Below are 15,007 nucleotides of genomic sequence, written 5' to 3' on the forward strand. Positions count from 1 at the left end.
TCTGTGGGAGTTAAATCAACACTGGACTTTTTGCTGTGTGTGTGCTTTCTCTACAGACTCTCCACAGATTTAAACCAGTTAATATTTTATCTCTCATCTGCCATTGATTTTTAGTTCCTTTTGGAAGTTGTGGTTTGTTTGTTTAGGTTTGCCTCGCTTCTTTACTCATTAGCTTGGTTAAACACTGGTTAATTATCCACAAGATTCAATATAATCTCTCAATTTCATCTGAAGACATTTTTCTGTTTTTTTTTTTTAGAAAATTTTAATTTAAGGATCACTGAATGCAACAGTTTACCCACTGAATAGATTTTAATATGAAACTTAGAATGATAATTCACTCCCTCGTTTAAACATTAGAATATTATTGAAAAATGTATTTATTTCAGTAACTCAATTCACTAATATTTACATTTTTTAAACACTTATTGATGTTTTCATGCATTTATTTCTGTTATTCATGAAAAACACACCATTTAATATTAGAATATTACATCAAACTCATAAAAATACTATTTTAATGCAGAAGGGTATTAATGAAAGTAGCAAGAAATACCTGCTGAAAGGTTATTTTAAAAAAGATATTTCTGATTTGACAGCTGAGCTTAAATGAATGCACATATTGAATATGACTGTATTTTATTTAATGAGGCTGATTAATCCATGTTGCTTACTTCATTGTGGGGAATTGCAAACAAAAATGTACTTTCCCCAAAGTATTTTAAATGATCGAGATGCATGTCCAAAACAAAAGCTAATTAAAAAGGAGCTGCTCCTTTCAGACAGAAGAATAAAACAGCTGGCAGCATTTACTTTATGTCTCTACCTGTGTCATGATTGCAGCCCTGCAGCCCTACCCTGAGTGTGCTGATTACTCATTATCCTCACCTGCACCAGCTCAGTGCGAGATTGTCTGTTGCCACAGTTACAGCTTTCAAGCCTTATTCCATGTTCATGAGTCTCCTGGTTTTCTTATGCTGTCTGTTTTTTTGACCACAGATTTTGGCCTTTTCCCTCTGCTGTTGAAGATTTTTTGACCTCCTGTTGCTGAACCCTGCCTGCCTCTGACCCTGCCTCCAGTTTTCTGTCTGTTGGATTTACATTGCCTGAGAAGCCCCTGTGCATGACCCTGGATTGTTTCAACGACTAAGTCTCTGGTTTGTGGATTTTGTCCCAGTCATCTGGTTGTCCCCTGGGTCCCCACGGCCCTTTCACCCTCCCCTAGCTGGCTTCCCAACCCCTGTGGTTTCCCCATTCCTCAGTCACCAGTGTGACCACACCCTGTGGAGCCCCTTCTTCACCCTTTTTTTGCAATAAACTTTTTGTGAATTTGAACACTTGTCTTGGCTGCGTTTTGGGTTCTGGCTGATTTTGCTAATACATTACAATTTGAACATGAATTGAAAAATGGTTTCAGCAGAATTTGACGAAGCAGTGGTGAGGCCATAAATCAAGATAACGTGGGAGAAAGAGAAAATGTGGCATAAATATGCAAATTAAACAAACTAGAACTAGTTTTTGCATGGACTTGTGAAACAAAGGGATATGACTAGTATAAGTTCCACACATATCAATCATATTATCATAGCTTATCTTCCCTGAGGTGTTTCATCAAATACTTGTTACTCTGGTTCTGGGAAAAGCGTTTGGTGCCTTTAGCAACATGTCTTAAGGGAAAAACCTCGCAGGACTTCTTCATTTGAATGTCTTTAAATGAGCAATTAATTAGTCATTAATAGAACTGTAAATTAAGAGAAAATGGGAGCAAAATAAATTAATAAAGATAAAGAAACACAATGCTCTTCAACACTGTATTTAAAAAAAAAAACAACTGAAGATTTAAAATTCCCCATGCCTCTTTGCTCATCATTAGATGTTTGAGCTTATCTGAAAAGTGTCCCTCAGTGTTTCCTGGAGAACTTTCCAGCGATTTCAACTAAATCCCTCTTCTAAAGCGCATATGTGACACCTCGTGATCTGTGGGATTTGACTGGGACGTTGTGCTGTTGCCTGAACTTAGTGATGTATAAACAAACATAAATAAAACTATGCTAAATACTTCCTTTGGCTTTTTAAAAATAAGCACATTTGTTCCGTGTCCTTCTGTATTCTCTGGTTTTTGAAAGTTCATATTTTGTCATTTCATTGTAAATTCATTTTAATGTATTATTATTATTATTTTACAAATTCAACATTGGGGGAATTTTTTGAGAGGGATTCATTATAGTTAAAAAATAATAAGTAATCCTCCAGAGTTTTGCCCAAATAGAAAAATAAATCGTCTTACTATTATTACATTATAGTGTTAAAGAAACATATTTAATATATTATCTATTCATTCACTTGAATAACAATAAATCCTACCGTAAGTGTGTTAATTAACTGATGGCTGTCAGCAGCTCTCCTCCTCTGCGCCGTCCTCTGGACTGGGTGAACTGGTACTGGACCGGTACTCGCGGAGCTGGTGGGAGGGATGGCTGATCAGCAGGCGGGACCAGAGACGGATGATCACGGCCACATCCGCTGCAGGAGGTGCATTGCTCTGCAGGTGGAGACCAGATGAGTCGGTATGCATAGACATGATTAAGATTTGAATTTAAAGCTGGTGTCTTAGCGCAGTATTATTATTATTTTTATTTCTAAGTGAACTTTTCTTCATCTCTCTACATGTAGAGCTGCTGTAAACCTGCACAGTTTGACTGTATTTGCTTACCTCGCGGTTTCAGTACCTATTTTAGAGTATTTCTCGTCAGTTCTTGTCATTACCGGAGTTCAGAAGTTAATTCAAAGAAGTTATCTGCGGTCAGCGGAAGGTGCGGCATCCCCGCCCTGCGCTGCTTCTGTTGGGTCATTGTCCATCCGTCCTGGCCGCAGTGCTGGCTCGCTTCTTTTCGCTGCTTTAACCTGCCATCTTACTGTGGCTGACTTTATGAGAGCAACCAAAACGATTCTCCCGGACCTAATGTATTTTTACAGTCCGCTTTTGATGCTCTGAATGGTACCGGGTATGGAAGCTCATTCATGCCAAACAAACCCAGCATTAAAACACAATGTCAGTCACAAATGTGGTCACATTGGGAACTCTGAAAGTTGAAAATATGATTGAAGACTTTACAAATCGCACTCTAAATTTTTTGCACTCTAAATTCTGACTCCTGATGTTATAAACATGAGATACAAAGTTGAATTAGTCTAAAAAAAAGTTTACCTTTCACTTAGAATTTTACAATTAAGGATACTGGTACATTTTGGACAGGTCTGGGTATAAAGTTCAATTAATTTTACAACATTAAAATTATTGATTTTAATCTCATAAACTTGAGTGAACTCTTTACCTTTTTTGAAGTCAAAATGACAATCTGATATTTATTAGCTATTACAGCATATGCTACGACTTTTTTTCTTCAAGTGGCAAAAATGGGCTTCTATCCATTAGTAGATTTTTATCAATAGCTGCACTCACCTGTCCAGCTCTGGATTACCTGTATTGTCTCTGTGATAAATGAATTCAACTCATCTTCGCACAGCAACATGAAAAAAAAAAAAACACCTTAAGCCTTTATTTTGCCTCAAGGCGAGCAGTGGGTGGACATAAAAAAGTAGTATTTACTCAACAAACCTTTGTGAAGATGTAAGCAGAAAAGCAAAATGCAGTTTTCAACATTACATAATATGTGAAACTGTGGTATGGCAGTGCCTGGCAATTTGTAAATAATTTGATTATTCTCAAATTATGAGAATAATTCAGAGACATTAAGCACAAATGGAGAAAGAATGGAAGAGCGGTGAACCCACACACTGACTATTCATCCAACAGGAGAAAGAGCTCGATGTAATAAGAAGGAGACCTGGAGGTGGCATAAATAGTGAAACTCACTCCTGAATCTGACCAAAAACAAAGCTAAAGCTCAACTCCTAATTCCCCAAAACAACTTGAAGAAACCCTAAAGAAAAATATTTTATGGACTAACATAGCAGAAGTGCAACTTTTTGGAAGGTCAATACAGGTTAAAGATACATTTTTGAAACTTCCTTAAAAAGTCTGTGAATCCTACTATTTACCACGGTGGTGAACTGTCAAAACAGGGTTTAAAACCACCACTTTAGATAAGTCAGATAAAACTGGAGCTTTTTGTACAGTCACTAAAGTTTTACGTTTATAGAAGGAAAAATGAAGCTGTATCCATTGCAAAACATGAAGTATTGTTTGGAAAAATGGTGAAATCACATCAAGACTGTCAGACAACCCAGAAGAGAAGCATATGGCTCATGTTTAACCTTTTGTTATCCAGAATGAAACACTGCAAACTGACACCATGCGTTAAACACAGTATGTTTTGTTTTGGGGTTTTTTTTATACTAGATTTTAATCAACATACAACAACATACATTAAGGCACTAATTCTATAAATATATCCCAACAACATGTGCATGGTTTGGTTACATATCGGTACCAGACAGAGGAGCCCCTGGGTCATGGAAACATTTTAATTTAAGAAATTCAATAAGATGACAGAAAAGCTGACAAAATATAAAGAAATGAGAGTGCACAAATCTTAAAGGAGGCAAAAAATAAGAAAATTACATAAAATCACTCAGTATGACCTTTAAACAGCTTCGACAAACTGATCAGAAATACAGGAGTTAGTGTCTCAAAAAACATTAATTTATACAGCAATGCAAAAACAACTAAGGCATGAGAAACAAATTGGAGTCAAAACATTTGCAGCTACAAAAAACCATGAAACCAAACTGATGGGAAAAAAAGTTGATGCAACAGAAATTATTATTCAAAACACAAATAAATAAAAAAAATAGAGGGCAGAAAGATAAGGGGTCCTTATAAAAGCTAAACATGTGAATCAACATAGAGTAAAACTAAATGACATCCCAATGGGGCTGTCTGTCCTTTTTAAAGTCACAGAAAAATAAAAATCAGTAACTTGCACACATTTATTAGTGCAACCCTAAGTTTCTAAAACTGAATTGCTTTTCTTATGTTGATCCATCCATACTGTGTTGAACCACAAAGGAAATGCTGTGCATCAGTTTCACTGCAACAGTAGATATTACTTCAGTCACGTGAGAATTAAAAATGAATACTGAAACCATAAAGGTCTGATTCATCGACACCTTCACGTAAAGCACTCAGTCAACATAAATAATCAAAGCTCATAGTAAACTACCTCCTCAATGTCTGACCACTTTGAACATTTTCAGTGTTAGTCAAAGAGAAATCTGGTCCACTAAGAAGAATATCTTTGTTTTCCAGTCAAATTAAAAATCCTACACCTAAAAATCAAAATTAAAGCTTGGATATTAAATCACTAAAGATTCAGAATAAAATAAAAAATAAAAAATGTCAATAAAAGTCAACTAAACTGAACCACATTTCCAGGCACTTTGATGAGAATAATGAAATGAAACCAGTTTTTATTTGTTACCAACTGGAAAACAAAAGCCACTCGAGTGGAAAAGTGAAAACGTACAAAAATATAGATATTTATTACTCATAGAATAGAAAATACTTATCTCTGAATATTGCTATTGCTTATAAACTGTTTCTTTGTTTCATAATTTCAGTGCAATTATGAAAGGATTTCTAAAACAAAAGGTTTTCTCTAGTCTACACAACCAGCTGATGCTGACAGCTGTCCACCAGCAGTCACTGATGCTGCCCCCCATAGTGGGTAAACTGGTAAAGGAAGCTGAAACCCGGATGTTCAAAGTGCTGCATCGCAGCATGTTGATGGAAAGTTGACTGGAAGGAAAATGTATTAATAAAACGTATGCAAGCTCACATAACCATGGACATACTTTGCAATGGACTAACTTTGTATATAAACATTTTTTCTTGAAGTAATTTCTTTTTTGTTGGATTAGTAAACCAGTATAATAAGTCTAATATAAAACAATAAACAGTGAAGATATGCCACCCTCTGTGTATGGGCCCATGTAGAATATCAGTTTCATTTTTTGAATAAAATCACTGAAATAAATTAGCTTTTTCATTACATCATCTTCTTTTGTTGTTTTGATTATCACCAGTTGTAATGGATAGTGACCCATTAAAATAAACTGCCTAAATTATTCAAATTTGTAAACTATTTATTGTAAATTATTTTAAGTGAATTTTCTAAATTAAGGATGTTGCAGATTGTTTAATATTTGTCTGTTTTGATTAGCACTGTTGGTGGTTTGTATTTTGTTTTGTTTAATTGTATTTGCGCTTTGTAAAGTTTTTTTTTTTGTTGTTATGTACCTCACGGGCTGCCGTAGCTAAATGAGGGCAGGCCCTAAAAAAGCTGGCAGAATCATTGTACCAATGAATGACTTGAACAAACTGTCAAAGATGTGCTTGGCACTGTCAACACTTAGTGTTCCCCGGTGAAAACAGCGAGGTACCTTTTATTTTGTTTGTGTGTTGGAAGTTTATGTTTATATTCTAATATTTGTATATCTGTTTAGTTTTCACGGTGACTACGGTGACTGAGGTAATCAAGATGATTGAGATGACTGATGGTCCACATCAAAGAAAAATAAACAAACCTTGAAAATCACCCGTCGAGACCACGCAAATTAATTCAAGTGCTGGGGAGCTGCTACACCAGTAATATGCTACATTTTTGCATTACTTCACTTGTATCCACTACACGTGTGGCTAAAGCTTTAAGTGTCCTTTTCCTTTTGCCAGTTTTTTGTAGTTGGCAACTTTGTTATGCATTAATATCAGCTTGATGTTACGTAGGTATAGTTATCCCTTTCAGTCATCAAATTTAAATAAGTATAACAATCATTACCTACAAGTTTGAACACCACTGTAAAGGAAAAGTTGAATTAATGATGATGCATGTAGTTTAAGACTGATCTGTGCCATCGTTCACTCACTATCACTACACCATAACTTCATTTTTTGTGTTACACTTTACAAAGCAACTCTGACATATTTTAGCCTTTAAACGCACATTCTCAGGTAAATCTCGCAAACAATTCAGCGCTATTTAAAAAACAACTTTGTACATTTATGTTTGTCAGAACGGAAAAGCTACATGTTGCAGAATGAGGTGGTCAGATGTGTAACAGCCTAACACACATAGCAGACAACCAAATCCTGTCTTTGAGGCAAAATTTTGTTGATTCCTTCATAAAAAAGAAGAAGCCAAAGTTTGTCCTAAAACGATCTGATCTTCAGGCATCTCTTGTCTCCAGATCAGTACACTCCAACGAGCTGTGCTCTATTCAAGTTTCTCAGGAATAAAAAGCCATGTTAAGCTCGGCCTTCTCAGACAATATACACGTACCCTCAGAAATGTGTTCCTGCTCATCACTGGACAAAGAACGCATTGATTTACAATAAATTACATGTGAGACTGGATGTACGCATACCATTCCAATGTATACAAATTTAGGTAAATCAGATTTGTCCGTTGAAACCCCTGGTAACTGTGAGTCTCAAGTTTCCATAAATATTGGTAAGTTTCTCCTCCAAAGCAGTAGAGAGACTCCAGGAATCGCTGGGCCCAAGGATAACAAGACAAACTCTGTATGCTAATTGGCATAGGGTGTATGTTGACATTTTGCTAAGGTTTACATGATCATTTAAATAATATACAAATACAAAAGTTAGTGGAAAAGAAGTGGAAAGCATTGAAAACAGGTGCCATTAGTTTGTCTTCAAGCTCAACTGTGACTCTTAAGGTAGTTGTGAGTGATGTTCTGTGAAATGCAATGGAGTGTAAACCCTTGCATAGCTAACCATCTATCAGAGGTTTTCAGGAACAAGGCTGTCAGTAAGTTCTACTGAGTCTTTTACTCCACTTTCACATGCTGTACTCAGTGTACTGTCATGCAAAAAGGCTGTAATTAATCTTCAAATCTTGAAAAGAGGCAGTCTGAGGTGGAAGTTTGAGCCGTGCTTTAACAGCGACAGGGAGACTATTCAAGCCTGTCGCCTCTGAGAGGACCTGAAACAGGAGGCGTGATGCTCTAGCTGCTCCCTGTGCGCTGAGATTTAGCTGAAACCCAGCTGAACTCGTAAGGTTCACGTGGAACCAGCAGATCTATGTCGAGTCTCTTCTGTTCTTTTTCGCTGTCAACTGTCCGGTAGCCGAGCAGCGACATGGCCCCTTTGCACAGCTCCTGAATGCGTTTGACCTTGCTGTGTTGCAGCACGGTGCGCCACGCCTGTGACACCTCATTGGCATTCCTAGAGGTGATCTGGAAAGCCTCTTTCTTGCTGCCTTTCCCTTTTCCGTGGGTCACTTTGTAGATCCATTCCTCCATCTGACTTGTCATCTCTAAACCGACAAAGTCATAAATATCATTAATCTCCTTCAACGGGTTGCGTGCCACGTCTTCATACCGAATCATTTTGTAGCGACCTTCCAGAAAAGGAGGTGGCTTCAGGATTGCCCTTTCGTTGATGCGTACGTGGCTTCTGCAGATCTCCTGCATCACTTCGTACTGGATACTGGCTGCTGGTACGTTTCTTTGCTCCAAGACGATGGCGTTGTCCATGTCAAAAGACTTGGCTGATTCCTCTCTTGACCGTATCACGGCCCGAGGGTCTCGAACGAGGTGAACGATGCGGAGGTCCAGGTTTGGGTCTTGAAAAAGGGGATAAAGGGATTCCAGCTCAAAAAAACGAGTTTCTTTTAAAACCACATGGCTGTAAGTGTGGCAGGCCTTCTCCACCATCTCCAAACCTTGAGAATCACATTTCTTTTGGCAAAGAGTCTCGTTGCTCATGTCACTGCGCCGTGTGAGGGAGCACGCAGGAGGCGAGCACAGTGCCCGACTGTGGTGAAACATAAACAAGGTGGACATATTGTAGTTCTCAGGCATGTAGGAATCCATCACTGAGAAGTCACACTGGTACAAGCTCCGCATTAGATCCCTCACAGCCATTCGGAGAACTCGTGCACCAGGTTTCTCTATTTTGGTCCAAACATGCCACCCGGGCTCCATGAGGTAGAAAACAGATGGGTGTTGACTGAAAACCTGACCCAGAAAGGATGAACCTGATCGCCACGACGACAGCAGCAAAACGTGAATCTTGCCTTTTCGGGGAGGGGAGTTGCAGGGGCTCAGCTGGTAGTACCAGTTGCAGAAGAGCACAACTGCTGCCCCCTGCAGGACGACCAGGAAAATCATAGTGTTGAAGTTCACTCTGCAGCGGGGACTCATGACTGGAGGCCACTTTAAGCTTCTGAAACAAAGAGAGAGGAAGACAGATTTTTACGACAGCAGGTCCAAAAATCCAACATTTGTATTCATATATGTTCTTCCACCTCCTTTCTCAGGTTTATGTCCGACAAGACAAAGTCCATTAAACCCTGCGGATTCAAAGTCTCTTTTAAATCCTTAATTGTCAGACCCAAAACGCCGACATGTCAGTTCCAAGTTCCATGAGGACTAGAACTGGAAGTGAAGGTAAAAAGTGTCAGTCTTTTTAATAATAACTGCATGGCTCTACAAAATAAAACCCATCAAAAAAAAAAAGTTTACAGCTATATTACTTTAGGTTTGCAAACATTGTCTGTTAGTTTATCATTATACAGTGCCTATTTGTGTTTCGGCATTTATGGATTCACCTATTAGTGGGTTTTTCCACTCCAAATTATTCAAAATGCTTATCAAAAAAATGTAAAAGAAAACGCAGGTTGAGAAGCTGAAATACCTCGGCTCTATGATGCTTGACAAGATACTGGCTGGCTAAGACAGCAAAACACCCACTCTAGAAAATCTGAAATGTCATCTGACTTCAGCAACTAACATTTTCTTGTTGAACATAAATGCTTCGGTTTGTTTTAGTTATGCAATCAACTCTCTATCTGAAGAGAAAGAGGAGTGTAGAAAAATATTTCCACTTCACACATCAGGAAAAATGTCATCTGGCATGCACCAAAAAGAATGGCTTAGCGTAACTAGTAGGACAAGTCTTGAAACGCCTGCTGAATTTAGAACATGAGCATTTTTCTTCAGGCTGAAAATCAAGTTTGTTAAGTTAATGTTAATTAACTCATGCCAAATTTAAGCTGTTATTTTTCATTCTTTTAAACTCTTCCAAAATGCTGCTGCCAGAATCCTGACCAAAACCTGACCAGCCATGATGCTTTACAGCTTCAACAAAACTCCTGAGCCATATGTGACGACACTGGAATAGCCAAATTTGATTTCCAAGCAGGGGTGGACTGGGATAATCCAGGCCGGGAATTTGATACCATTTCACGCCACCACCAGTGAATTAACCAAGTTAAATTAAATCGTGGTTGGAACAAACAGCTGCCTGGAGACTACCACTTGACTTTCCATTGAAACAAACTGAAATGTTTCACATCATGCATTCAAGAACAAAATAAATAAATGTAGAACTATCCTCAAATATAGTTTCAGCCAGGCAGAAACTACCCGAGAGAGTGGCATGAATGGCATGGATTGGTGTTTATCAAGTGGGACCCATCACATAAACCACGTAGCCCCGCTATGCCTCCACCTCAACAACTACCTAGGCTAGAGGGGAGACAAAAGAAAACCATAATTTCTGAAGCCTCAGCAGCAAACATGAGCCTAGGTACATGTAGAGTGGGGTGTGTTGCAGCGACTCAACAAGGAAGATTTGGTTCTGCAGAAGTTACAAAATAATGTCCTCCACTCCGTTTATGCACTACATGGAGTGTCTAAATTTATGTCTAATGTATTTGAATGTCATTTGTACAGCTTAGATTGTAATTATTCATTCCCCTGGTAGATTTTATCTCTGAGTTTTAGTTTCAAACTTGCATTGAGCTGCTTGTTTTTAAAGAATTTCGCAGTAAATATTTCAAAGTATTTATGTGTGTGTAGCGTAATTTAACATACTTGTAGTGTAATTTAATATATTTTCTTCCTTAATCTTGCGTTTCCTCAGACTGTACCAATTTTAGTCAAGGCTGAGGAAACTTTTCCAAAACATGTTTGGACTTGCAATTTGTAGTTTCTTAAACAGTATTGCATGAAACCCGACACGTTAAATGCTATAATATGGGGCATTCAGGAACTTGATATTAGAACCAACAGTTGCATGAAGACACATCCACATGTTGCATCTTTCCACAAGATGTCGTAAAAACGAATCCCCAAACGCTGGACATTTGCGAAATATGACAAGTTGCCTTGAGCAAACCTAAAAGGAAGCAGATTCACTCTTTGAATGTAATCTTGTGTAATGTTTGAGGCACGCAGTACACTGCTTTGACTGAGTATGCTTAGATGCCCTCGTAAAATGCCTGTAGCAAATCTCTCCTGACACTACTCGGGCCTTCTGGCGGTGAGAATCTGATTCTAGAAATACTCGTTCTTTGGCTGATGCAGATTTTTTTTGTTCACCACAAAATGAAATAATTTACATGCAATATTAGTGATCTGTTTGCATACCTTTTCAGTCATTTTAGTGTAGAATGACCCTCATTAGCAACATTTAGTTGTATCAATTGTAAATCGTCTACCATGCAACCCTGTCACAGTGTCCTCTCAGACATGAGTTATGAGTTTCACCCTTTCAGAATGAAAGCACTCGGTTGGCTGCATGCTGCTCTTTCTTCATTTACGGTTGTTGCACATGATAAACTGTTTATTTTACAATCAGTTTATTCAACAGTGCATATAATACAGTGAATCAGCTACTTTAATTACAAGCAGTTAAAAAAAGAAAGCAAGTTCCTTACAGGTGTTTCACAAACAGGAGTTTCCCGTCTGTCTCCTAAAAAAAACGTTTACTGAATTCAGAATGTTCACACGAACTCACCCTGTCACAACAATCCACCTTATTTTATATATCATTTTAATAATGTAATTTATAACCTTCAAACATCTTGACAGTTCAAACTTGAGAAAAATTTTAAGTATAGTGTTTGCCAATATTTTCCAAAAACTACAAATTCTCTAAAATGGAGAAAGGAAAAGAAAAGATGCTAAAATCTACAGAGTGAAACAAACAGTAAACCAGGGGAGAATTTCATCTGACTACTCAGATCTGGTCTTCACAGTCAATCATGTTAATGTTACTTCTCTGTGAAACTCCCACTTTATTTGCCTTCACTTGCTGCAATGAAGGGCAAACACAGTTTAGTTATGGACAATTTGTGTTGTCAATATGCAGTGTGACAATTTAAAGACAAACATCATACATAACATCAGAGATATTTAGTAAAAGCCCATCTAGGGTTACTGGCATCCATCGTCTATGTATTTTCTTATGCCGTCAGTGTTGAAGGCATAAGAAGTCAGCGGGCAAGAGTCGAAGTACACTCAGGACAGGTTTGGTTATTCAAATAAATTCTATAATATAGAGCAGTGGTGTACTACAACATTAGAGGATACATTGTACTGACAGCAACAGCTTGCTTTTGTTGTTATGAAGGTTTTGGAAAGTCACCAGTGTGCTGCATTACATCACTATAGAATCATTCCCACAAGGAAGGAATCCACAAATTGTGTCCAAAACAGGTTTCAAAATCTTACTGTAAATGTCTAATCTTTCTGATAATAGAATAATAGAACAACTTTGTAAACGTAACAGCTTGTTACGTTTTACTTGTTTGGCACCGATTTACCAAAATATCGGTTTATATTGCTTGTTTCTCAGTGTTGTTCATGACATGTTGCACAGCTCATCTATGTAACAAGGCAAACAGACACACCCCTTCATGTAACTCAGTACAGGCCCCAGAGATAAACATACTACTTAAATAGTATGAAGAAATTCATATCCCACATCTCCAAAATACAACTAGAGGCGTCCAAAACTGAAGCCCAAAATCAAATAAGAGAAATTAAAGCAACTGAACCACCAAAAATACAGGAGTCTGAACACTGCCCAAAACCACAAAAAGTATTTGGTGGCGTATTTACAAAAAGACATTCATGAAACGTTTTATAGTTCTTGAAACAATTGGCTTGTTGTTTTTGAGCTTTATAAATTCAGAAAACAAGAGACAAAACTTATTAAATTGAAATTTTCACAGACCATTTTTAAATCGTATTAGATAATTAGAAGATTTGCACAACAGTTTCTTAAGCAATCCAGAGCTTTTTCAGACAACTTGACTGACAACAGAAGAATAGCACGTCTAGGTTTGTAAGAGTTACCATAAACTGGAATGTCCAATTCCCGAACGAAGGAATGACTGTAAAAGTTCACAACGTACCCAAGAACAAAACCATGTCATACTTCTGACATGCTTTGCAACACAATGATTCTCATCTACTCTGGCTTATTTTCAAGCATCACTGCTCTTGAATAACATGTTTCAACACTTACTCATTCCTTGCCTGGGCTGAATGTTTCTTATAGCAGAACTGCGTTAAAGTGCTTTACTGCCTGAAACCCGATTTCGTCTTCAAATAATTTATAGTTTGAAAACCTACCAAAAATATTTCTATGGTGAACTCCTTCAGTTAATGTAAAAGGCAATGATGAATTCCCAAAGAATGCAAAATAATTTCATTCAGTTTGGTAAATTTCAAGCCCAGGTGATCATACAACGCTGCCACCTGCTGATTATATTTGGTAGGTGTGACATTATGCACTTTCCAGGCACATAGAGTCATTTATAGCACAACCCAGCAACTATGCTGTTATAAACATGCTGTACATATCAAACATAATTTAAAAGAAATGTTACTTTGCAATTTAATGCCTTAAAATTGGCCTCTGTCTTTTTAAGAAGCTCCTGTTCTTTCCAACACTCCGTCTTCAGCACACTATCACAATGTCTTCCCATCATGCCGTCAAGCTCAGCAGACTCATATTTCCTCAAAATGTTTGCTAATGTCTGCAGTTGATATATGTTACTTCATATATATTATTGTAAATATACATCAATGGGCTACGCTTTGTGAGACCAAGTGTGTTTGCATCCTGAATGGCTGCCAAGGAAGATCCAACAATTCCTCAAAACATGCATAAAAATAAAAAAAAATCAAAACCAAAAAATCAAAGCAATACTTCAAGTATGTTTTTGTTGAGGGAACAACAATAAAGATGAATTAAATCTCAAGAAAGTCCACTTTACTTAATACCCCCACTTTAAGACATGAACTGTTTCAGTATGGACCCTGATTAATTTCCTGTTCTATGTAGACCAAAACTGATCAGTTTTTTTTTTTTTTTTTTTTGCCATCTTAAATGCCTATTTGTAATTAAATTATTATTTACAGTACACCGTTTCTGTGATAAGGCAGGAAATTATATAAAAGTCTAAACAGAAGATATGTGGATTCTGGTGGGCTCTGGAGAGAGACACATTCTGCTGACACTAGGAGGCAGCAGAAAGGAGAATCATTTATTTATTTACAGATAGATCCCTCTCTACTGTTGTACAACAGGCCACCAACTCTGCACACCCCACACTTCCTTGACTCATAGTGTTTTACCTCTGGTTGGTGCTGTGGCGCACTTCTCACAGCAATAAGACGCCACAGAGAAAGTTTCGTCCTCCACGGTGTCTCTGTGGTGAACACAACCAACACCTTACAGCCAGTATAATCAGCTACTCTGCTGCAAAAGAATTCGCTTATTTGCACCATTTTAACTTGTATTTTTAAAGGAAATTACACAAATATAATATTTACATATTGTTTATTTAGTTGGGGTTTTTTATATTGAATGTTTATACACCTTAAGCGGGTGAAACCACAGTTGAATTCTCTATGCAATGAGGGGTGCCAAAAGAGAGGAAATAAAGTTGCATAAACTATAATCAAATGTTGATTTTTCTAACAACGCTGAACTCCTGATGAGTTGAATCAGATCAAAGTACAATTTGACACTTCCTATTACTCAACAAATTGAACATTTATTCAAAACGAGTACATTTTTACTTACTAAAGTTACTTGGCCTGTTTTTTGTTGTTTTTTTTTTTAAACATTTGAACTAATTTGAATAATGTACTCGACTGCAATGTTTGATCAATTGGAATAAATGTAACTGACTTTGAATATGTTCTTATGATTGAATTGAATTTA

The 15,007-nt window shown here is 37.3% G+C and overlaps 2 protein-coding genes across 2 annotated transcripts in view; both read right to left on the reverse strand.

The window, feature by feature from the left end:
- LOC106940271 (carbohydrate sulfotransferase 6-like) overlaps positions 1-6,140 on the reverse strand; it is a 17,877-nt gene extending 11,737 nt beyond the window's left edge. The window contains exon 1 of the mRNA XM_015022970.1: positions 2,365-6,140. The gene's annotated coding sequence lies outside the window, so the exon portion shown is untranslated. The remainder of the gene's footprint in view (positions 1-2,364) is intronic.
- A 98-nt stretch (positions 6,141-6,238) lies between these two features.
- Positions 6,239-9,209, reverse strand: LOC106940270 (carbohydrate sulfotransferase 6-like). The gene has a single exon (XM_015022969.1). It carries the CDS (start codon positions 9,184-9,186, stop codon positions 7,987-7,989), a length of 1,200 nt encoding a protein of 399 aa, XP_014878455.1. The 5' UTR covers positions 9,187-9,209; the 3' UTR covers positions 6,239-7,986.
- Between the last annotated feature and the right edge of the window lie 5,798 nt (positions 9,210-15,007).

The sequence above is a fragment of the Poecilia latipinna genome, unplaced genomic scaffold, assembly GCF_001443285.1.
Source record: "Poecilia latipinna isolate Pla-1442-1.1 unplaced genomic scaffold, P_latipinna-1.0 Scaffold3154, whole genome shotgun sequence".
Classification (NCBI taxonomy): Eukaryota; Metazoa; Chordata; class Actinopteri; order Cyprinodontiformes; family Poeciliidae; genus Poecilia; species Poecilia latipinna.